This window comes from Solanum lycopersicum, chromosome 7 (assembly GCF_036512215.1).
Source record: "Solanum lycopersicum chromosome 7, SLM_r2.1".
Lineage (NCBI taxonomy): Eukaryota > Viridiplantae > Streptophyta > Magnoliopsida > Solanales > Solanaceae > Solanum > Solanum lycopersicum.
In genome coordinates this window covers 63922158-63945911 of record NC_090806.1, presented here as the reverse complement: position 1 = coordinate 63945911, position 23754 = coordinate 63922158, and the positions used below count along the sequence as shown (strand labels likewise).

Genomic DNA, 23754 nt, shown 5'->3' with positions numbered 1-23754 from the left:
GTTTATTTTTGTATTGTTAAATTTTCATATCATAATAATTACGAAAAAGTTTAAAAATATATCTAAACTATTTAAAATAGTTCATATTTATTTTTAAATTAAATTTCGACTCAAAACTATCCTGATCATACTATTGGGCCAAACATAACCTTCTAATTAACAAAAGCGTGTCAAGTGCCATATGAACGTCACATGGATGCCATGTAAGCGTCACGATTTCATTCACTTCCACGTACCCTTCTAATCCAATCAGGGGAATATTAGTCCTACAGTCTGCAGGACTCGAGGAAGATTTAAACAATGAATTTTTAACCAAACTAAGTCATTGTATATCAAAGTAATACATTTTTCTAAAATTTTACAAAACTAGTATAAACGTATTTCATGGTAACGTTTTAGAGTATATTTTATTTTTTAAAAACTAACAGCATTAGGTTGATATACGTCACTGTAAGTAACGTTTTACTTTTAAAACGTTATTTTCAGTAACGTTTTACTCCTAAAACGTTACTGTGAGTAACGTATATCAATCTGACGCCATAAACTTTTAAAAAATAAAATATATCCTAAAACGAAACTGTGGAATACGTTTATACTAGTTTTGTAAAATTTTAGAAAAACATATTATTTTGGTGAATAACTTTATATAATGGCTTAGTTTGGTTAAAACCTCAGCCAAGATTTCATCCATTTCAATGAAATATAGAAACGTGAAAATGGATGAAATTGTGGCGCTTACTTGCCATGTGACACTTAACACACTTTTATTAATTCAAAGAATACGTTTGATCTAATAATATGTCGAGAAAGATAATTTTGAACCGAAATATAATTTAAACATAAATAGGAGCTATTTCGAATAGTTTGAAAATATCTTTAAGCCTTTTCTGTTATAATTATAGCAAACATATCAATACTCAAATTGAAGTTTAGAAAAGAAAGGGAAGAAAGGGACCACGAACATGGCTTTGTGTTCACTAGCGTTTAGTGCTCTATAGCTGTACAATAACTTTGGTCGCTATTTAATCTGCGAAAAGAAACCTAGTTTGTTTGATAGTTGATTAAAGCTATGTAAATATTAGTACTGTAGAAATTAAACTATGAGAAAATGTATATTTTATTTTACGTAAACATCATTTGTTATCTATCACATAAAATAGTAGATATATTTTTCAATCACTTATACATGTATAATTGAATTAGTTATGTTAATTTTTAAAAAAACTTAAATTTAACCTAATATTAATTTTATGTATAAATAGTTTACCTTCTAACCAACATTAAATATGATATTACTTAATTATGTGGATTTAATACCTGCCTAACTTGTGTTCAAATCATCTACTAAACAACCCTAGAAGTTAAGTTTATATTTGTGTGCAAGCACGAAGCTAGTAAGAGTTCAAGGGGTGTCCAAACCTTCTTCGATGAAAAAGTTATTGTTTATATATGATTTTTCTTTATGTATATGTGTAGATTGTTGGACCCCTTTGATTTCTTTGTATATTTATTTTATCGTATTTAGAACCCCTTAATAATAATCTTGACTCAATCGCTATTTGTATGGTGATCATTCTTTGAGTTAGCAGATTATAAATAACTTAAAAAAAAAAAAAAAAAACCAAACCCCAAGTATTTAAAAGCAGCTTTATAAGAAAAAGGATGGAGATAGAAAAGAAATTGAGTGGAAGTTGGAACTGTTCTTTTGAAGAAGATATTTTTGAAATTTAAGTTGTAAAATTCAATACATACATATATATATGTTGACACTCTGCAACTTCTTCAGTAATTTACTCTTATATATTTAAACATACTTTAATAAAAAATTGACTCCATGACGGGGTAAAGCCGCCTTATATTAAGGGGGTTCAACATTTAAACTCCTTCAACAGAAAATTATACTCTTATTTATAGTTGATTAGAATAATTTTTTATGTATATATAATAGATGTTGAAATCTCTGTAACTTCTTGATGAGTCTATTATTATAAAATTTAAACCCCTTTGTTAAAAATTCTGAATCTGTATATGGTCTAATAATGATCAACGTGTTTCATAATTCTCTTTGTGAAAGTAATTCCATCTTTATTGGAAAGTAATTTTTGTTGGTTCAATGAGCTTTTTTGTGTGCACTTCTACTTTTTTTCCTCCAATAATATAGATATAAGAAAGAATATATCACAATCAGCATATGTCCCCCAACAATTCTCCACTATTAATTTTCCACTATGAAAACGACAGTAGCTAGTCTCCCATTACTTGGACTTTGAGATACATGGACCCTAATATTATATATAGTCTTGGTCTTGGTCTTACTTAATTATATTCGAACAACACGAGAAATGATCGATTAAGATCACTTATAAGTTTTATTGATAAAGTAAAATTTGGAAAAAATAAAGTATGCGTAAAGTTAATTATCTTTATTTCTTGAAAGTATAGAAAGATTATTTTCGAAAACTTCTAACTTAAGTGAAACAAATCAAAGTAATACTGAAAAGGGAAAAATAACAGTGAAGGAAAACATGACAAGTAATATAATGATAGGGCAAAATATATATGCAAGGAACAATAAAATCAACAACAAGGTGTGGTGTATTACTAAACATAATAAACAACCAACGCTTACCGATAGGAGTACCAAAAATCAAAACCTACATGAATAAGCTAATACTACGACATATACGATGATTTAGACTACCACCAACTCAAACAATACATTAATGTGCTAATACTAAGACAGTGTTCGATTACCAATTACTTTTCTTTATCTTTCTCTACACTACCTCCACATTCTTTTATCGTATATCATATCCCATAAGCTAATTACAAAGAATTACAAAATCAAAACTACCTAACAATCTTTAAACATTTTTCTAAAAGGAACAACTTTCGAGGGTTACATTGGACCTTTGCTTTTTGTATTGTCCTTGCACTCATGCCCTACTAAAGAGATAAAAAAAAAGTTAGAGAAATATGGCCTATAGTTATTAAGGGCCACTCGTGTCAACATTGACCACACAACTCATTTCCGCAAGGCCAAGGCCCTAATAATGTCTACAATACTATGAATTATAAACTAGTCTTCCATACCAAAAATCAAACTTTATCGTAGGGTATCTCCAATCATATATTTTATTTTATTCTCTAAATATAGAAATTTTTTTATTTTACCAGACAATTAAGACCATCTCTATTTTACTCTTTATTCTCTAAATATAAAGAGTAAAATAGAAAATGAGCTCTCCAATCACTCTTCTCTCTATTCTCCATTCATAGAGGGGTGAATAGTGAGGAAAGAATTAAAATAGTTTTTCTTTTTGGGTTAAGATTCAAAGTGATTCTTAAATTTTTACAAAGCAGTAATAGTCCCTCGTGTTTGCAATATTGATGCACTTTTGGTTCTCATCCAAACACCCCACACCAAAAAAAAAAAATTAACAAAATTTTAAAAAGATTTCATTATTTTTTTTTAAAAAAAAAAAACAACTACCACCCCACCCCTTATCAGCCCCCCACCCCATCCAAAAAAAATCATTAAATTTTTTTTATCACCCATCCCTACCATCCCCTATTCCAAATTAAATGTAAAAAGAGTTTTATATTTTTTTTTAAAAAAAAAAAAACTTTTTTACTATCAATATCCATTTAACTATTCATTTTAAATTGAATAATACGAGTATTACTCATTTTTTACTTATTTTCAAATAAGATAAATACCCAATTCATTTAATATTTGATAATATGAATAGATATCCATATTATTTTCCGCACAACCCTATGTCTATGTATATAGTGTGTGGGAAAGTAATATTGAAAGTGGGGGGGGGGGGGGACTGGTAGTGTGGAGGAGTGAAACGTGCAGGTGGGGGAGAGGTAATTTTATTAAGATTATTATTATTATTTGATAATTAATATAATATCATAATAAAACTTACCAAAAAAATATAATTATATTTTTGTTGTTTTCAAATCTTTTAAAAATAAATTTAATAAAATAAGATGAAATAAAAAATATTTAATTTAGATTTTAAAAAATATTTGTGCTCTAAAAATGGTGTAAAATAATAGGTTCGATCAAAAATTACGTGTCTACGATCATGTGGCATATTTTGTTATTTCCGCACTTCCAATTAATCAGAAATAAATGCAGTCCGCAGTTTTCCTTCTCTTTTTGTTATTTTCAATTTTTTCTCCAACAAATTTTAACCCACTCAAGTTTACTTTGGGCTCAAATGAGCAACAACGGGTTGGATCTTGAACTGTCTAATTTGATCCGCTTAATTTCAATTATTTTAATATATTATTGTTTGAGTATTCACTACAATTTAAATTTCAATTAAAAAAAATTACAAATGAATAGATAAATTCTAAAAGATATAAAATAGATAGCAATTCATATCTTCGATATAGTAACATACATCACATCAATGAAAATAAAGATCTTAAAACAGATTGAAATTAGAGATTGAATTGAGCTCAATTGAGGATTCTCTTAAAATGAATTAAGACTTGATCTATTAAGATCGAACACAATTCAATTATTTTGAGCCCAAATCTTAAAATTATGAATAATTTGGAGAATTTACCTATAATTAAGCTCATTTTTAACGCCCCAAATCATAATTATGTTGGAATAATTAAATAGGAAGCACGCAGAATTCATTGATGGAACAATTCATGAGGATCAGATGCCCCTTACCTTCATTTTGACATTAAAATAATAATCTACTAAAGTTACTTTTTGCAAGATTGATTGAAGAATACGAGTACACTAAAATGGAAAAGAAAAAAAAAATTCTATTTTCTGTCATGGGCCATGACTAAAGACTTTGCGTGAAATATCCCATCGTGTTTATTCTTTTATTTTATCTGGTAAATATCATATCGTTAATTATTACGTTAAATAATTATAGGTTTTGTTCCATGCACAAAATATTTAATTTGAGGAATAGTCACCCCTTAAGGGGTGTGATATATGTGTATTCTATTCTGATGCAAATATCAATGGTTCGACTTCACATTGAATAGGAATGAATATAAATTGTTGATTTGATTTTTTTTTTTCATTTAACTAACTTAATGTCATGGATTTTTTCAATTTATAAATCAAATTGAACCAATAAGAGGCAAAAAAATAAAATCGATTTGGTTTGTATTCTTTTGGGGTTTACTTCTCCCGTAAACTGCACAATATAAAACATGTAACAAAAAATTCTTTTGTTCCGATAAAAAATATTTGCATCGAGTGTTCACATCAATTCAATACATGCATGATATATGTCTAAATTTTGGAAAAATTATATAAATCCCATAATTTTAACATGAAATTAAAATCTATCGATCCCTAATAAGTTTCTAATTACATTAACCCCTTAACAATTTAAAAAAATATGATACATTAATATGTAGCTCGGAAACATTAGTATGTAATTCGGATACATTAAATACTGGTTCGGGTATATTAATATGCAGGTCGGGTACATTAAAAAGTAAGGGATTTTGAAGATTTTTAAAAGTAATATGGGATAATGGAAATATGTGAAACAAAAGGTGTGTATTTTTGTAATTTATCCCTTTGACAGTTCATTTTACTTAATCTTAATTAATTAACATGTGTTTTATTTCATTAAATCACATAATAATCAAAATTACATTAATTGGATGTAAACACACACGGATAAATTTTTTCATAAATATATAGAGCTTTCAAAAGATTTTATTTTATTTTATTTTATTTTTAAAAAGGTGGAATAAGCCATTCATTACGCTAAAATATAGTGGCATTAACAGTGATGATAATCAAAACCCGTAAAACAATCATCACTATTAATAAGAGATAATGACCATGATTTTATTTTATTTTTGTAAACAAATTTTTTGGACCATTTCCCCATTTGTGCAGGGCACTATGCTAATCAAAATAGTAAGTTCAAATTTAAAAGAATATGTTAAAAACATGAATTGTGAAACTGTTTAAGAAATACTTACAAATTTATCATATAAAGTACAATATTTGTACAAAATTGTATAAATATAATGTAATTTTGATTTGATTCAGTTCTGACTTTTTTAGTTTATAAGATTCAATTAATTTTTATGGGATTTTTTTCTAAATCAAACCAAATCATTTGTCGTTTTCTTCTCTCAAATTGATTTGGTGCAACTTGTGTGTTTCCTCCTCCCCGCCCCCAGCTCCCTTACGGGGCATTACAGACAACTCGATCTAACTAATGAGCAAGCATATTCATTTTTTATTTAATATTTGAAGAATTATACTTTCATTGTCATTAAACAAAACTTTAAGGAACTAAGAATACCACAGAAGATTATTAAATATGAAATGAAAATAAGATAAAAGATTTAACAGTGTGGAGAAATTTCTAGTCGTCTCCAACACTAATCGGACTATATCGATAGAATATTGTACATTGGAATAAAAAAATAGAATCTTATAAAACTCTTTATGTGTTTTATTTAGCCAATTAAAAAAGTGGTATAACTAAATTGCATTGCTAATGACCACAAACAAAATCGAATCTCCTACTTTCCATTTATCATTTTTGGTACATTGAAGGAGAAAAGGTTCTTTTTTTTGTTATAGTTTTTCTCCCTTTTTTAATAAATAGGCACTTCCCAAGTTTAAAGAAACACAACCTCTCTTTTTCTTCTCAACTCTACACTTGTAATCACTAATTTTAGGTAAAAATATTCCTTTATCCATCCTTATTATAATACATATAATATATATATGCTTCATTATTTCAGATTATTTTAATTTTGCTGTTTAATTAACATGCCATACTTTTCTTCGATTTTAGTAATACATGTTGTTTTCTTTGTTTCGATTATTTCTTATTTCTACTTGTTCTCTTATTAATTTTTCTCAATATGACCTCTTCATCGTTGTATTTAATATGTTTTACATACTTGACTTTTTATATGCTTAAGATAGGGATAAGAGTGTAAGACTACGTACAATCAGATCACACTCGCGATATTATACGGATTTTATCGTTATTGTTATACTTTATATTATATTGTTATTAAATCATACTAACTATTAAAGAGCATATGATATTATACATATGCCAATAGTAGATGCAAAACATGTTTATATTATATTTTTGTTAAATCATACTAACTATTAAAGAGCTTATGATACTATACATATGCCAATAGTAGATGCAAAACATGTTTATATTATATTTTTATTAAATCATACTAACTATTAAAGAGCTTATGATATTATACATATGCCAATAGTAGATGCAAAACATGTCATAGTATTTTTTAAATTTTTATCTACTTAGTTCCCCTAAAGAGTTACATTCTTTATATGTATCTCTGTTCACTGTTCCATTTTTCATTCTTTATTTGAATTCATGACTTGTTATTAGGTGTTGAAGAGCTTTGCAGAGATACTGCCAGGATTTCTGGACAAAATTGCATTGAGAGGTTAGAAATCTTGAGACTATTCTTGAAAAGTTACAATATACTTCCTCTGTTTCTGTTAGTTTGTCTGATTTTAAATGTTTAATAAATTGAAAATAACTTTTGAATCTTGTTGTTTTGAAGACTTAAACTCATGTCAAATGTATCAAAACATCGTTTAATCTTGTAGTCTTAAACATATTGTATGAAAAATTGAAATTAAAGAGTCGTAAAAAAAAAGGGACTATAAATGAATATAAGACAAATAAATTGAAAACAACTTTTGAATCTTGTTATTTTGAAGACTTAAAACTAACGATATCATATCAAATGTATCAAAATATTGTTTAATCTTATAGTTTTCAACATGTTGTATGAAAATTTAAAATTAAAGACTCGTAAAAAAAAAGGACTATAAATGAATATAAGACAAATAAATTAAAACAACGGGAGTATTAAACATCAAAACTACAAGGTTACATAGTTTTCTTGAAGAAGCAATTGCACTTTTTCTTTTTTTTTTTGAAAAAAAAAATCAATAGGCTTTGATTTGGTTATATTATCTCACCAGCAGACCTTTACTAATTTTTTTTCAAATTACATTCTACAGAACATCTTTATTATAAATTTAGTTTTCTCAACCATTAATTTTCCCTTACTTCCTAAACATGTTCAGTCCCATAATACGGTGAGGTGACTATAGTTGATTTCGCATATGGTCATTCAACCAAGGAACGTATAATTATATCATAAATTCACCTTTCTTAGTTGGGTGACTATCTAAGAAATCAGTTCCAGTGTCATTCTTGCTAAAACTTTGATCCGAAAACCTTTCAATATTTCATCCAAGTGCCACTATACAAAAATGATCTTTAGCAGCAATTAATTAACGATCGTATCTTAATTGTCACTAAATATATATTTTTAGCAGCACTCTTTATAAATGTCTCTAAAACCTGTTGTAGCATGCATGACTCTTATTTTGTGCCCCCTTTAGTATATCATCTATGAGGGCTCACTCGTTACATGTTCAATTTTGATATATTTGCAGCTAAGAGATGGGAGATGCAATCATGGAAGCTGTAGTCGAGCTCATCGTAAAGGACTTGTCAAAGGAAGTGAATGTGCATGCTCAGTATGCAATACAATTCGAAAGTGAGTTTGAGGTGATGAAGAAAGAGCTGAATCTCATGCGTTCGTATCTCACTGAAGCAAACAGGCTGAAAGGAAACAGTAAGCTTGTCAAGACAACCTTATCTGAACTTCAAGAGCTGATTTATGAAGCAGATAATGTGGTCACGGATTGCCAAATCCGCGAAGACTATCTAAGTATGAAAGGGAATCCATCTTGCTTGCTTCCGTCTCCAAAGGAGATATCTTTCAGATACATAACTGGAAAGAAACTGACAGGACTTAACAAGAAGATAGTGAAAATGCATAAGAAGCTGAGGACCTTTGTTGGTCCAATAACAGAACAAACACGAGGTGACGAAAACATCAGTAGGAGAAGGATAAGATGGACCTCACACATTTTTGATCAATCTGAAATTGTGGGGTTATCAGAAGACACAAGAAAGATCAAAGAATGGATCTTTTCTCATAGCGATTCATCACATCGCGTTGGCATTGTAGGTATGGGCGGTTTGGGTAAAACCACAATCGCGCAAAAGGTGTACCATGACAGACAAGTGAACGTGAGATTTCAAAAGAAAGTTTGGGTTTCTGTATCTCAAACTTATGATGAGCTTCTCATCATGAAGGGTATTTTGAAACAGTTGAATGGAGACGATAGCGGAACTGACAAAGGAGATTTGCTTAACAGAATTCTTGAAGCACTTTCACATAAGTCATACTTGATTGTTTTGGATGATGTATGGAGTATTGATGATGGATGGTGGGATAGAATCTCAAGGGGATTACCAAAGTTTGTAGAGCACAATTGTTGTATTATAATTACATCAAGAAATGATGATGTTGTCAAGAGAATGGGAGCTACAGAATCAAGAATTCATCGACCAAGATTGCTCGATGATGAAGAGAGTTGGTCATTGTTCTGTAAATTTGCATTTTTGTCAACTAAAGGGAAGTGCAATGCTCAATTGGAAGAAGTTGGAAGAGAGATTGTGCGTAAATGTCATGGTCTTCCTCTAGCCATCAAGACCACAGGTGGGATGTTATCATCAAAACCACATTCACTCGGGGAGTGGACAAGGATATGTGACAACTTTCGAGAGAAATTGGTATCCGATAGTGAAAGCAATATCTCGGTAATGGCTTCTTTGCAACTAAGTTATGATGAGCTTCCTGCTCATTTAAAGCAGTGTATGTTATGCTTCTCAATCTATCCAGATGACCATGAAATTGAGGCGGAACAATTGGTTCGTTGGTGGGTAGGGGAAGGATTAGTCCGTGGCGATGGCACAGAAACTGCAACAGATGTAGCTTTTGGTCATTTGTCTGAACTCGTAAGTCGGTGCTTGGTTGAAGCTGTGCAAAGAAGAAGCTTTGATGGCAAAGTTTATAGTTGCAAGATGCATGATATGGTTAGGGACATGACAATTCTCGTTGCAGAAGACGAGAAATTTTGTTGCTTCAATCGAGGGAGGCACATAGCCACGGTTAACTCTAGGCATTTGGGGGTCACAAGGGAAACAACTTTTCAGTCCTTATATGGGAACACAAAGCTAAGAGCACTTCTTCTCACTACAACAAATTACATCGGCTTCAACAGGAAAATCGCTCTGGCTGAAATCAAGACTCTCAGGGTCTTGGACTTGTCATGTGTCAAGCTAGATAAAATCTGTTTGGTTGATCTATGGCAATGGATCACATCACTAAAGCGACTAGCTTATTTAAATCTGAGAAATGTTGCAAATTTGGACGAGATTCCAAACTCCGTAAGGAAGCTATGGGGCCTCCAAATACTAGTCCTTAGAGAATGCAAAGACTTAAAAAAGCTACCAACATCAATCACAACACTTCCAAGATTGGCAATTCTTGATGTTGGAAGCTGTCCATCCTTGTCATGCTTACCACAAGGTCTCTCTAGGCTTGCCAATCTTGAAGAGCTGTACGGGTTCAAGTTACCGAGTCCAGCAACAACAGAAGCTTGTCGCCTGAGTGAAGTCGTGGCACTGACTCAACTTCGGGTACTGCACTTAGACATAACAGAGGAAAGCATGATAGATGACAAGGAATTGGCTGCATTGAAACAACTTGAACTACTAAGGGTGTTATCGATCAATGCAGGGGACTGTGAAAACAAGGACATCATAAGGAAGCTGGATAACTTGTCACCACCAACACGCGTTGAAGAGTTATATCTAAGGCACTACCTCAAAGAAACAACACCAGCATGGATAAACCCCATTTCACTTCCCCAACTGCAGTACCTTTGCATCGAAGATTCACGAGTATTTAACCGCATGAGTGAAAATTTTTGGGGAGATAATGAGGATAAGTGGAATGTTGAAGGACTGTGCTTAAAATTCTTGCCAAGGCTGGAGGAAACATGGGAGACATTCCAAAATGCAATGCCATCTCTCAAATACTTGGAAGTCAGCCACTGCAATTCGCTGAAAAACTTCAGATGTAACGTTGAGGGTTTAGGATATTGGACAAAGCCAGATGAAGAGGAGGAAAACAAGGAAGATCAAGACGTTATTTCGTGCCACGAAGGAGGTAATGAAGGAGAATTTGATGACATGCACTGATGACTTATTTGATATTCTGTATGTTTGTTGAGTTTTTATTTCGAATATTGTTTTCATGTAACGAACAAGTTTGTATGGTATTGTATGTGATTGTGAATGATGGGATCTTAAATATCTATTGGAAGTTCACCAAGAGCAAAAATCAAATTGATATAGAGTTGTGATGCTCGGACTTTTAATAAATATCGATGGGGGCATGTTTGATCCTCCAAACGTAGTGTATTTCTAGAGTATCTTACACAGGTGTGCTATCTTTTTGGAGAGTCCGAGCAACATAGAAATAAGTACGATAGAACTAGCAAGCTAGAAATTAACATGTATGTAACATGGTGTTTATCAACTTTGCTTGCATATTTAAGATACATGTAACAGAAATGCTTATCATCTGAATGAAATGGATAGCTCCTCCAAGTGAAAAGGGCGAGATATTCCATGGATGACGAACGTCTTAGACACGAAAATATCTGGTGCTGTGATCTCCACACCATCAATGATCAAAACGCGCGAGAAATTGCTCTTAGAAATGGTGACATTCAGGGCTGGAGCCAGTGTTTTGAGGGATGATATGTCCGGCAAGAAAGATAATTCCATGAAAGTGTATCTCTGGGGCATTATATGAAGCTTTACGATTCTTTCAAGCAATGGTGAAGGAGATGATAAAAATCCCAAATGTGGAGGAGCAAAGATTGTTACAAAGCTTAAATTTGCAGAATCTTGAAGAACCCCATCAAGAACAGAATGCAATTCAATTGCAAAGGAGGCATATCCATTGGAGCTGAGCCAGTTGATGATTCTCGGCCAATTAACCAAGTTCTTGGTACCGGTAACACTTCCGTTTGGCATTTCATCACAAATTGGTGATTGAATAACGTCTATATGTTCGTCGATTCCATGAAAATCTAACACAGAGAAGGCCCCACTAACTCCATGAATCGAAAGATTTCCTTCAAGAAACACACCAGGATGAGAAACAGAGACATTGTTGATCTCGATGATGCTCTGTTTTTTATCAATTCTGGTGACGGCAATTTTCTTCTGAGATAAAAGGGTCGTCAAGCAACAACCTTGGGACTTATTCAAAAGTTGTTGAAATGGGATTTTTGTAGGAGAAATATGGTAATGAAGGAGCTGCTTCATTGCCCAAGAAGGAACAGAGAGCCTGGAAATGGCGGAATCTTGAATTGCGAAGATGGTGGATTGTGGAGTTGATAGGAAAATCTCAGGAGAGAGTTGAAGTAGAGTAGCTATAATGTTGAATCCTTGATTTCTAAGAGCTTTAGAAGCTTTCATGGTGAGGGCATGTTTGTTGAATTGTTGAGGTGAATTTGAGTAATTGACAGTTGATTTAGAATGAATGGTGGATTTGATTGCTGTGTAAGCAAGAACTATGGAGAGGAGTACCAAAAACAGAGCATGACATCCAGAACTAGCCATACTTGAAATGAATTTTCTTCTGTTTGCTCTGTATTTTGTGAAGACGAAGAAGGAGTTCTTTAAAGGTCTTGTGGCGTTTTATTAAAAATAAAAATAAAAAACTCAGGAATAAGTGTGAGTAACAAACATGAAAAAAATAATATCACGAGTGACGATGCTTAATTTTTTTTTTTTTTAAAAAAAAAAACATAAAAAGCAAAAAGAAAGTTTGAGTTTTCAAACTCAAACTTCCATTTACAAACTTTAAAAATTTGGTATTCACTCTCAACTAATGTGAACTATTTTCATCGTGTGTTCTAATTAGTACTTAGTTCATCATTTCTTTTGAATTTATTGTATCTAGATTAAGTTATTGACTTTGTCATATGATTTTGTTTTGTCGGTCTTATTAGTTCATTCCTTGAAACAAATTTTTTTAGGTCACTTTACCATACGAACTATGTTGTTTTTCATGTGTATTGTTTTTGTTTTTGTTGCTTTCACTTATTTGTTCCTCATCTCCGTCGAAAAAATTCCTCTCCCAGAATCAATAGCATAAGTGTTAGTTGAACTAAGTCCTTATGGTAGGGGCTAACTTAGAGTTTGTTTGGATTGACTTTTAGCTTATGACTTATAAGTCAAAAGCTATAAGTTACGATTTTTAATTTATGACTTTTGATTTATTTTTATTATTTTGGCTTTAAAATAAGTGTTTGTAAACACTTTTTAACTTTAGTCAAACATTTCAAAGTTGTTTAAAAGTTATTTTGACTTAAAAGCATCTAAAATAGGTCAATCCAAACAGAAACTATTTTTTTTTGTGTGTGTGTGAGATCACATTTTCTTATGGTTCCAAATCCCCTTGATCTAGTGCCTTGGTGAATTCATCAATTGATTGTGTGAAAATGCACAAGTATTCCTTCAATTTATGCTCGAAATTCCAGAGACTCACTTATACTATACTAAGGTCCTATTACCCCTGAACATATTTTATATGTAATTTTTATCCTTTTCGACCTACGTGGTATTAGTTTAGGAAACAAAAGTCAACCAGCGTTGGACCCATAAGATTGTGCCACGTAGGCCCAAAAGAGGTAGAAAATTATTAATAAAATAAGTTCATGAGGATAATATGACTTTAGTATAGTATAAATATGTCTCTGAGATTTTGGACATAGATTAAGTGAATACTCGTACATTATCCCATTGGTTGTCCTCAAATACCCTTTATGATGCTGACTGCAATCAATTGAAGTATCCATTAGAGTTGAATTTTTTTCACTATTCTTAGGCACAAAAATAGGGGTATTATGGTTGAGATTACTGTTCGAAATTAATGAGCTAATCTCCTGTAACCTTTCTCTTTGGCTCCCATCATTTTTGATATTTTTCATCTTAAATTACAAGTTCACTTCAAACTTTTAACATAAACTTCAAAATTTGAAATCTTAAAAACTTATCGCATAAATTCAAAAACAGAAAAATAATAACTTTAATAAACTTAACTTACAAATTTAGTAACTTGAAAAGTTCATTAAAAAAAAATCTTTAAAACATACTTATATTTAAAAACTTAAAAAATGTTATAAAATCAATCTCAGAACAAAGTGTATCATCCAAATGTTATAGTGTTAAAGTATCATACTCAAAGATTACCTTGAAATTATACATAGTTATCCACCAAGATTGATATTACCTTGAAATTGTACATATATGAATTTAATCAACTTTTGAAGAATCAAATGAACAATACACTATTCAAATGGATTTATAACAGAAAATAAAATATATATATATATATACACATTAGTTTTTTAGAGCTAATAAATACAATAAGTTTATTTTGAATTACGAAAATATGCATGAATTTTATTCTTCTAAATTTAATAAGTATTTAAGTTTTGAATTTTAAATGACATAAGTAGTTAAGATTTAAGTTTATCAAAATATTTTATTTTCTGTTTTATATATATATATATATATATATATATATATATATATATATATATATATATATATTAGTTTTATTTGTTGTCCTATTTATTCCATTAAGTCTCATTTCCATCCCTACCGATTTTATCCCGATATATAATGGGATGGAATGTAATCGAGTTTGCATCTCGATAATCTTTGTCTAGTTCAACCCAATATCGATCAATAATCTAATCAAATCATTCTGATCCGATTCAATATCGATTCATTTGGATCCGGTCATTTCATTTCGAATTGGTGCCCAGTCTTACAAGTTACACCACCCAACCCATGGCACCGCTAATTATATTTATTTTGAAATACATGCATAATTTTACGATGATATATTTTAGTAGACTTAGAAAGGAAAAAAAGATTATACCAACTTTTGGGGGTCTTTATTGTTCGTTCATTAATATTATTTACTACATAGAGTCCAGTTAGATTTCCCAATTAATATTACCTCATAATAACATAGCAAAACGTTTCATTTTTATTTTTTTATATTAAAAGAGACGTGAAAGATTAGTGTTGCAACGTTCCAAAAAAAGTACCCCTTCGTCCCATAATTTTACTCTTATATTTTTATTTAATTAATTGCAGATTTTTAAGGTTAGTTAAAATAAATATATTATCAAAATTAATTAATTAATTAATCAATAAAGGTATAATGGCAAAATATGATATTTTATGCATAAATTTTATAAAATAACATATATTATTGTAAGATCCAATTATTTTTAGAAACGAGTGACTTATGGAAAGGAGATAGTATTCCCTCTGTTTAAAAAAGAATGTCATTATTTCATTTTTAGTTTGTTTAAAAAATGATTGTTTTTCTTTTTTTTGTAACAGTTTAACTTTAACTTTCCACGTGTCATGTTTCAGATTACAAAATTAAAGAAAATTTTAATATATTTAACATAACTTTAATTTAAAACTATAAAATTAAAAATCTTCAATTTTCTTAAACTCTATTCTTAATCAAATTAGATAATTTTTTTTTTGAAACAAAGAAAATATATTTTAATGAGATTTTCTGACCAAGGTCGGTCGTTTATCTAATTGGGGCTTGCAAAATATTTCATCAGCAACGGCAGCAATAAATAAAGTATTAAAGTAGATGAACTCCAACCATTTAGACGCAAATTATATCTTATTCCGAGATATTTCAAATTATAATAATCTTTTTGAAAATTTTTTATAGATATATTACTTCTTTCACCCGATATACACACACATATATATATATTAAAAAATTTAAATTTGAGCTAATTAAATTATTTTTCGAACAAATATATTTGTACTAAACATTTTCACTCTATAAAAGATGATCATATTTATAGTGGCAATTAGCACTCTTTTTATATGTTTCAAAAACCTTTAGCAATATTAATTCTAATGGCATTTAACTAATACCTATAAATAATTTAACACTATTTATTAATGTTAATATTTAATGGTGTTAAAAGTTATTTTAATTATAGTGATTGTACACAAGCAATGTTATAATGTATCTGATAAAAATAGAGTGAAGTATCCACATATTTAAAAAAATGATTTTTTTTGTAAAAATTTAAATAATAATTTATTAAAAAAGTTTAACTTATTTTAAGCCACTTGATTACATAATTTTTCAATGAATAAATACAACTCAAATATTGCAATACGCGTAAGTGTATCCATTTTTCTCATTTCCTTCTCTCCATTGTTCCTTCACTAGGCCCCTACAACTCAGCCTACCTAAATTTAATGAATTGATTTTATTTTATTTGTTATTTAGATACTTGAACTTGCACATATCTATCATCTTAATATATAGACGTAAAATTTTTTCATATAAATTCCTATGAGAATGAGAAAATTAAAAGAGGGAAAAAAATTTTATTCTCATTAATTATTTACACTAAATTAATATAATTTTATTATATATAATTTAATAAAATAAAATAAATAATAAATTTCAACAAATAACAGACATATATTAGTGGAGAAAGAAAATAATTTTCCTACAAGAAAAACATTGGACAGTCGTTTAACAGCTTCACTTAAATTAAGGCGCAGTCCGCGAAAATACACTATATTTACATTAAGTAGTACTTCCGTATTATTTGTTATATTGCGTTTTTTTGTTTTAAAGAATTTGATTAAATTTTAGAGTTAAATCAGATCATATTAATTTGACATTTTAAATAAAAAAAATTAAATATGTAAAATTATATGAATTTTTATATAAATTGTAATTTTTTGCATATTAATATGATAAAAAAAATACATATTAAAATATTAATTAAAATTTTTATAATTTAACTCTAAAAATAGAAATCATGACAAATAATATCGGACGAAGAAGAGAATAATTAACTATTAAGTTCACCAATATAGTTCTAATACATTGATCGAACTGTTTTATCCTTTGATAAAAAAGTGGAAAAATTCTACTGGATGGATCTAATATTGTGCGATACAAATTTAGTTGAGACTCCGAACACTAACCATTCAACTCTAATTCATACAGGAAAGCTGAATTTATGTAATAAATAATATATATCCAAAGTTTCTGAAACAAAATTCTTTTTTTTGGTATGTATTTGCTAAATACTATTCACAAAATTGTACTTCTAATGATCTGGTGCATCTGATTTCTTTCTAGTAACTCTAATATAGCAATAAACAGTAGCAAAAATAGCAGTTACAAGTCCACCAATAATAACCCCTCCACCAGCAACAGATTTGTCAGAATGATGATGCTCTGTTTCTGGAGCTTCAACAATGGAATAAGAGGGTTCATTTTCATTTTCATCTTCGATTGACGACTTTACAGCTGGCGGATCTGCAATCAATAAGGCTCTTTCAACCATCATTTTTCTTGGGTATGTTGTAATTGTAAATTCCCCTGCGTTTGCTGAAATTACGAATAGAAGAAAGTAACAAAGCATTAATCTCAATCGATGCATTATTTGGGTGAATTTTTGCAGGTGTTTTTGAGTGTGGATGATACTATATTGAGTTTTCTGAAATTGGGATTTTGAGGGGTTTGTGTATAAATAGGAGGAGACAAGTTGTGAATGTGTTGGTGTGAAAATTAAAACAAATAAAAAATTGAAGGTTGAGAGAAGTTCCAGCTGGGGCTTTCTTTAAGTAGGATTGTACAAATAGGTTGGGAGCACAAAATATTCTAACCTATACAGAATAATTAGTTTTATCATTTTTTTTAGATGACTCGAGTTTGAGATTTTTATATTTGGAGGTATTAAATTTGAAATTTTTTACCAGTAAAAGTAAGATTTTGCCTTTTAAGTCAAGCTTGTCATATTGTGTTTGCCTAGTGTGAATTATTTTTACTGTGTGATTTGTGAGCTATTGCATTTTTACTCTGGTCTTAAAATTACCTCTCTGCTATTGCAGGTTCCCCTTATCATCAACCAAAAAAATTATTAGGGTTTATCTCAAAATTATTGAGAGAGAAGATACTTGAAAACAATCATAAATTTTTGACGAAAATTTAAGGTTGCATTTTACTTATATGACAAGATAAAGAGTATATTTAAGTTAAACTTAAATGTTTTTAAGGTATGAAACTAATAGATCACTCCAAATTTTGAAGTGTATTTAATTGTTTATTTTAATTAATATAAAAAAACAATACATTTTAAATTTAATTAAATTAATAATTTTAATTTCAAATTATTTTATTTTAACCATGAAGATCTATTTTAGTTTATAAATTTAAAAAATTTATCATATAAAAAGAAAATTATTAATCAAACATCATCACATAACTCGAGAGTAAGAAAGTTACGGCCCGTTTAGTAATGTAATATGGTATCATGATATGGAATTATAAGATGAAATTGAAGTTTTATCTGAATATGTGATATGAAATTTTTGTGTTGTATATTTTCTCATAAACATAAAAATCTTATAAGTTGTAAAATTATTAAAATAACCCAATTATTTATTCAACCTTATCAAATAAAAAATTATAAAATTGCATACTAAATTATTACAAAGATATTTATTCTTCACTTAAGTAATCGTTTCATCTAATTGTATTTATTCTTCACTTAAGTAATCGTTTCATCTAACTTTAATTTAATAAAAAAATTTGAACATAAATTGTAGTGTACTACTTTTTAGGATAAATCACACGTAGTACGAACAATTTCCTCAAGTTGAATTTGCATTTCTCGATCGTGTGACTGAGAAAACGAACCAACATTGTTACTTTGATCCATTTGTTGGTCAATATCATCCACAACTATATTTTCATGTTCATAGACCATAAATATTTCATCACTTTAACAATCGGTTGGTGTGAGTTAAATTGACTATATGTCAATGAGAATAATAAATTTTAAAAATTAATGATGTGATTATAAATTTTATTGACATATGAAATAAATGATTACTAGATATTAACAAAATATAAACATGTGGATTAATTTTTTTATCAAAATATCTCAAATCATGATATGAAATCACCATGTTATACCATATCATATTTTTTGAAGAATATGTTATCACATGAAATAAAATTAGCATAAAATAATATATTTAAATACTGACTCTATCTCACAACATCATACCGTGATACAATATCACACGGCAAAACGCTACTTTATAAATTGTACGACTACAAACAAGTTTCTTGATTAGTAATGTGGGGGCTGTAATAACACGTAAAATAATGGACGGCAAGTGGGTTAGGAGAGTGACATCTGCTTTAATTACTACGTATGACATCAATTAAAACAATTAATGGCACCCAAGGAAAGTATTCAAAAAAGTAAAATGGAGTTAAATTCATGACGCCAAACTTTTCTAGACTCTTCTCTAATTTTGACTCTTTGGGTCGCTCGATATTATATTATAATATGAAATTACGATATTATTTTATAATATAAAATTATAAAATGAAATTAAAATCTTGTTGGATATGTTATAAAATTATTAAAATAGTTTTAATTGTTTATTCACTTTTATCGAATAAATAAAAATTTATAAAATCGCATAATAAATTAAGTAATTGTTTCATCTAACTTTAATTCAAATAAAAAAATTAAATATAAATTGTAGTGTATTTGTCCTTAATATAATCCTCCCACACAATACAAATAATTTCCTCATGTTGAACTTGTATTTCTCGATCATATGATTAAAAAAACAAATCAACATTGTTACTTTGAGTTGTCTTGGATATAAAACCGTAGAAGTAATAAATTAGGTGTTGGAGTAAGTTAAGAGAACAATTTACTACTAAATTAGAAATCGATTGGTGTGAGTTAAAGTGACTATATGTTAGTGAAAATAATAAATTTTATATCGGTAAGAATAAGAAATTTTAAAAAGTAATGATATGATTTTAAATTTTATTTACATATAAAATAAATGTTTAATTGATATAAATGTGGGGTTGTTTTAACAAAGTATAAATTTGTGGATCAACTTTTTATTATAAATATCTCAAATCATGATATAAAATTTTCAAATTATGATTTTTGAAGAATATGAAATGGCATCTAATGATATGAAATCGTATAATAAAATCAATGTATAATTACGTGTCCAAACACTAATCTCATCTCAGCTTCCATATCGTGACATGCGTGGCCAAACACCTACTTAAAATTAGATCAATTATATAAATAGTTTATTCTTAAATTCTAGAAATAAAACAAATAGTATCAAGAATTTTGGCACATAATTTTTTAAACAAAAAAACTTCTATTGAATTTATGATACATTATCATTTCTAAACCTGATAATGATAATGTCAATTTTATAAATGGGAATTGTGAGAAATTACATTATTTTTAATGGTAAAATACTGGGGTGTGCAAATCGAAAATGTTATTAATTTATTATTACTGAATTAACGGATTTTTAATAATTGTCTGTGAGAAAAATTTTCCATTCTTCTCGAAATTGAAAAAAAAAATAGGGTCCAGACCCACAAATGAATAGGAAGCGAGGCGAGGATCCTTCATTAAAGGGGGGAAAAGAGGGGTGGGCTTTGTATAAAAAAATTATTTAAGTTGTCAGTTTGATTTTAAATTTTAGTATTAGGCTATTGAGTAATCGATAACTTATTGAGAATATAGTAATTAACTACTTTAATCCTATATATATATATATATATATATATATATATATATATATATATATATATATATATATATATATATATATATATATTGAATATTAATTTCAGTATTTTGCTGATAACTATTTTTTTCTTTAACCTTCAATTCACACTTTATCAAAACTCACTGTATCAGTGAGTAAAAGTGTGCAATGCAGCTTTCTATGGACAGCTAGCCATTAATGGTGATTAACGAAGAATGAGAAGAAGAGAAGAAGAGAGTGTTTGTGGATTCTACCAGGCAAAAACTACCCTTTCATACATCAACAATACACTATATACATGTGATTGAGAATCTTCTAGAAAGGAATCAAAATGTAACTAACTAAATAACTAACTAATGTAACTAACTAACAGAATTTGTTAATACACTATTAAGCTACTATTAACATAGACAATTAGTTGTAATTCTCATTACCCCTCCTCAAGTTGGTGGTAATGATCTTACAGCCAACTTGTTCAAGATTGCAGCATGCTTGACACCATTGAGAGACTTAGTAAAGATATCTGCCAATTGTTCATTTGTAGGCACATGTTGGATCGAGATCAGCCCCTTCTGCAGCTTGTCTCGTACAAAATGACAATCCACTTCAATGTGTTTGGTTCTTTCATGGAAGACAAGATTATGTGCTATGTGAATGGCAGCTTGGCTATCACAATACACAGCAATAGGAGAAGTATGAGGAACAGTTAACTCAATGATCAGTCTTTGTAACCAAACCAATTCACCTACCACTTTCCTAAGTGATCTGTATTCAGCTTCTGCAGATGATAATGAAATTGTTTCTTGCTTCTTAGACTTCCAACTAATAGGGCTGTCTCCAAGTAATACTAAGTAACCACTTACAGACCTTCTGGAATCTGGACATGTAGCCCAATCTGAATCACAATATGCTCTCATGTTACAATCAGAATTTCTTGACAAATAAACTCCCAATGTAGGATCCTGTTTTATATATCTAAGTAAGTGAAAAGCTGCTTGTAAGTGAGGAAGTCTAGGATCCTGCATGAACTGGCTCAGCTGTTGGACACTGAAGGCTATATCCATTCTTGTGTTGGTGAGGAAATTCAACTTCCCCACAAGTTTCCTGTAATAAGTAGGATCAGGGAGAGGAGCTCCTTCCTTAGCCCTGAGTCTAACATTTGGATCAAGAGGGGATGAAAAAGATGTGTAGTTGGAACACTCATACTTCTTCAGTAAGTCCAATACAAATTTCCTTTGTGAAATAAGGACCCCTCCTGCAACATCAAGTATTTCCATGCCCAAGAAATAGTGAAGTCTACCAAGGTCCTTGATTTTGAATGTCTTATCCAAGTACATTTTCAGTTGATTGATCTCGATTGTGTCTGTTCCTGTCAAAACTATGTCATCAACATAAATTGCCACAAACACCACCAGTGAATTAGATTTCTTGTGGAACAAAGAATGATCATAATGTGAGTGTGTGTAACTTCTAGAAGACAATGCCTCAGTCAATTTAGCATACCACTGTCTGCTGGCTTGTTTAAGGCCATATAAGGACTTGTTAAGTTTGCAAACTAGACCTGGCTCACCTACATCAAGACCTTGAGGCACTGACATATATACTTCTTCATGCAAATCACCATGTAGAAAAGCATTGTCGACATCAAGTTGAAACAACTCCCAGCCCTTTTTCACAGCACATGCTATCAATGTTCTCACAGTAGTCATTTTGACAACAGGTGAATATGTCTCAGTGTAATCTATCCCAGCCTTTTGAGTGTATCCCTTAACCACCAATCTGGCCTTGAACCTTTCTATGCTACCATCACCTTTATGTTTCACCTTATAAACCCATTTGCATCCAATGGCTTGTTTACCTATAGGTAGTTTAACTAGATCCCAAGTTTCATTTGCATGTAGAGCATCAAATTCCTGCTCCATTGCCTTTTGCCATGCAGGATAGTTTGCAGCTTCTTCATAGGAACATGGTTCACTGTCACAACAAATGCTTTCAACCAATACTTGAATTTTAGAAGCAATGACTTCAGGGCTTATGTAATGGTGTTTATTAAGGAATGTATTAGAGGCCAGGTTATTGTTGGAAATGGTGTTGATGTTGGAAAGAGGATTTGAGTTGGTTTTTAGCTTAGGAAGAGATAGAATGTAGTCCTTTAAATGATGAGGTGTCTTAACTACTCTGTTGGATTTCCTTTGTGGTATAGATGGATTTGATAACTCAGTTTGTGTAGTTGGTGAGGAATATGGTGATGTAGGATTAAGAGACAGAGTTGTATGATCATCAATTACATCCAAATGGTTGTTCAACAGTGTATCACAAGGTTCACAAAAATCAGTAGAACAAGGTTTTGAAATAGAAGGAAAAATGCTGTTTTCTGAAGATAAAACAAATGGAAAAATTTTCTCATGAAAAATCACATCTCTTGAGATTTGTATCTTCCTTGTGGCAAGACTCATTACCTTGTACCCTTTGATTCCAGAAGGATATCCTAAAAAGATATGAGGGGTGGTTCTTGGTTCTAATTTGTCTCTATGAACTTTAGGTAGTGTTGGATAACATAGACATCCAAATGACCTTAATTGACTATACTTTGGTTTTTCTTTATAGAGCATCTCATAGGGACACTTGTTTTGAAGGAATGTGGAAGGAAGCTTGTTAATGATGTAGGTGGATGTAAGAATACAATCACCCCAGTATTTGGTAGGTAATTTAGACTGAAAGAGGAGAGCTCTAGCTGTTTCAAGTAGGTATCTGTGCTTTCTCTCTACTATGCTGTTTTGTTGTGGTGTATAGGGACAACTTATCTGATGTGTGATACCTTTAGCTTGGAAGAATTTGAGTGTTTCATTATTATTGAATTCTAAACCATTATCTGACCTGATGCACTTTATAGTTGTTTGGAACTAGTTCTCTATCATGTTAACAAAGGTTTGAAGGACTTGTATGGCATTGCTTTTGGTGCTTAATAAATATGTCCATGTAGCTCTACTGTAGTCATCCACCAAGGTAATGAAATATTTGTAATTGTCATATGTAGGAACATGATAGGGACCCCATAAGTCAATATGAAGTAGTTCAAAAGGGTTCTTAGAAT

The 23754-nt window shown here is 30.0% G+C and overlaps 3 protein-coding genes across 4 annotated transcripts; 1 reads left to right on the top strand and 2 right to left on the bottom strand.

Moving 5' to 3' along the window:
* The first annotated feature begins 6585 nt into the window (after positions 1-6585).
* Positions 6586-11259, top strand: LOC101267424 (disease resistance RPP13-like protein 4). 2 transcript variants are annotated; one of them, XM_004243382.5, is made up of 3 exons: positions 6586-6702; positions 7401-7458; positions 8486-11259. In XM_004243382.5, exon 3 carries the CDS (start codon positions 8493-8495, stop codon positions 11145-11147), a length of 2655 nt encoding a protein of 884 aa, XP_004243430.1. In that variant the 5' UTR covers positions 6586-6702; positions 7401-7458; positions 8486-8492; the 3' UTR covers positions 11148-11259. The 2 variants fall into 2 exon arrangements, with proteins under 2 accessions (XP_004243430.1, XP_069143157.1); XM_069287056.1 differs by lacking the exon at positions 6586-6702 and having other exon boundaries at positions 6719-7458.
* LOC101244600 (fasciclin-like arabinogalactan protein 21) lies at positions 9331-12813 on the bottom strand. The gene has a single exon (XM_004243779.5). It carries the CDS (start codon positions 12579-12581, stop codon positions 11529-11531), a length of 1053 nt encoding a protein of 350 aa, XP_004243827.1. The 5' UTR covers positions 12582-12813; the 3' UTR covers positions 9331-11528.
* Positions 12814-16769: 3956 nt separating this feature from the next.
* On the bottom strand, positions 16770-17547 carry LOC101267719 (uncharacterized). Its single transcript, NM_001365516.1, has one exon. It carries the CDS (start codon positions 17486-17488, stop codon positions 17153-17155), a length of 336 nt encoding a protein of 111 aa, NP_001352445.1. The 5' UTR covers positions 17489-17547; the 3' UTR covers positions 16770-17152.
* Positions 17548-23754: the final 6207 nt, after the last annotated feature.

What these genes read in the sequence shown, in the direction of transcription:
- LOC101267424 (XM_004243382.5), top strand. Translation starts at nt 8,493, where the DNA reads ATGGGAGATGCAATCATGGAAGCTGTAGTCGAGCTCATCGTAAAGGAC.
- LOC101267719 (NM_001365516.1), bottom strand. Translation starts at nt 17,488, where the DNA reads ATGCATCGATTGAGATTAATGCTTTGTTACTTTCTTCTATTCGTAATT.
- LOC101244600 (XM_004243779.5), bottom strand. Translation starts at nt 12,581, where the DNA reads ATGGCTAGTTCTGGATGTCATGCTCTGTTTTTGGTACTCCTCTCCATA.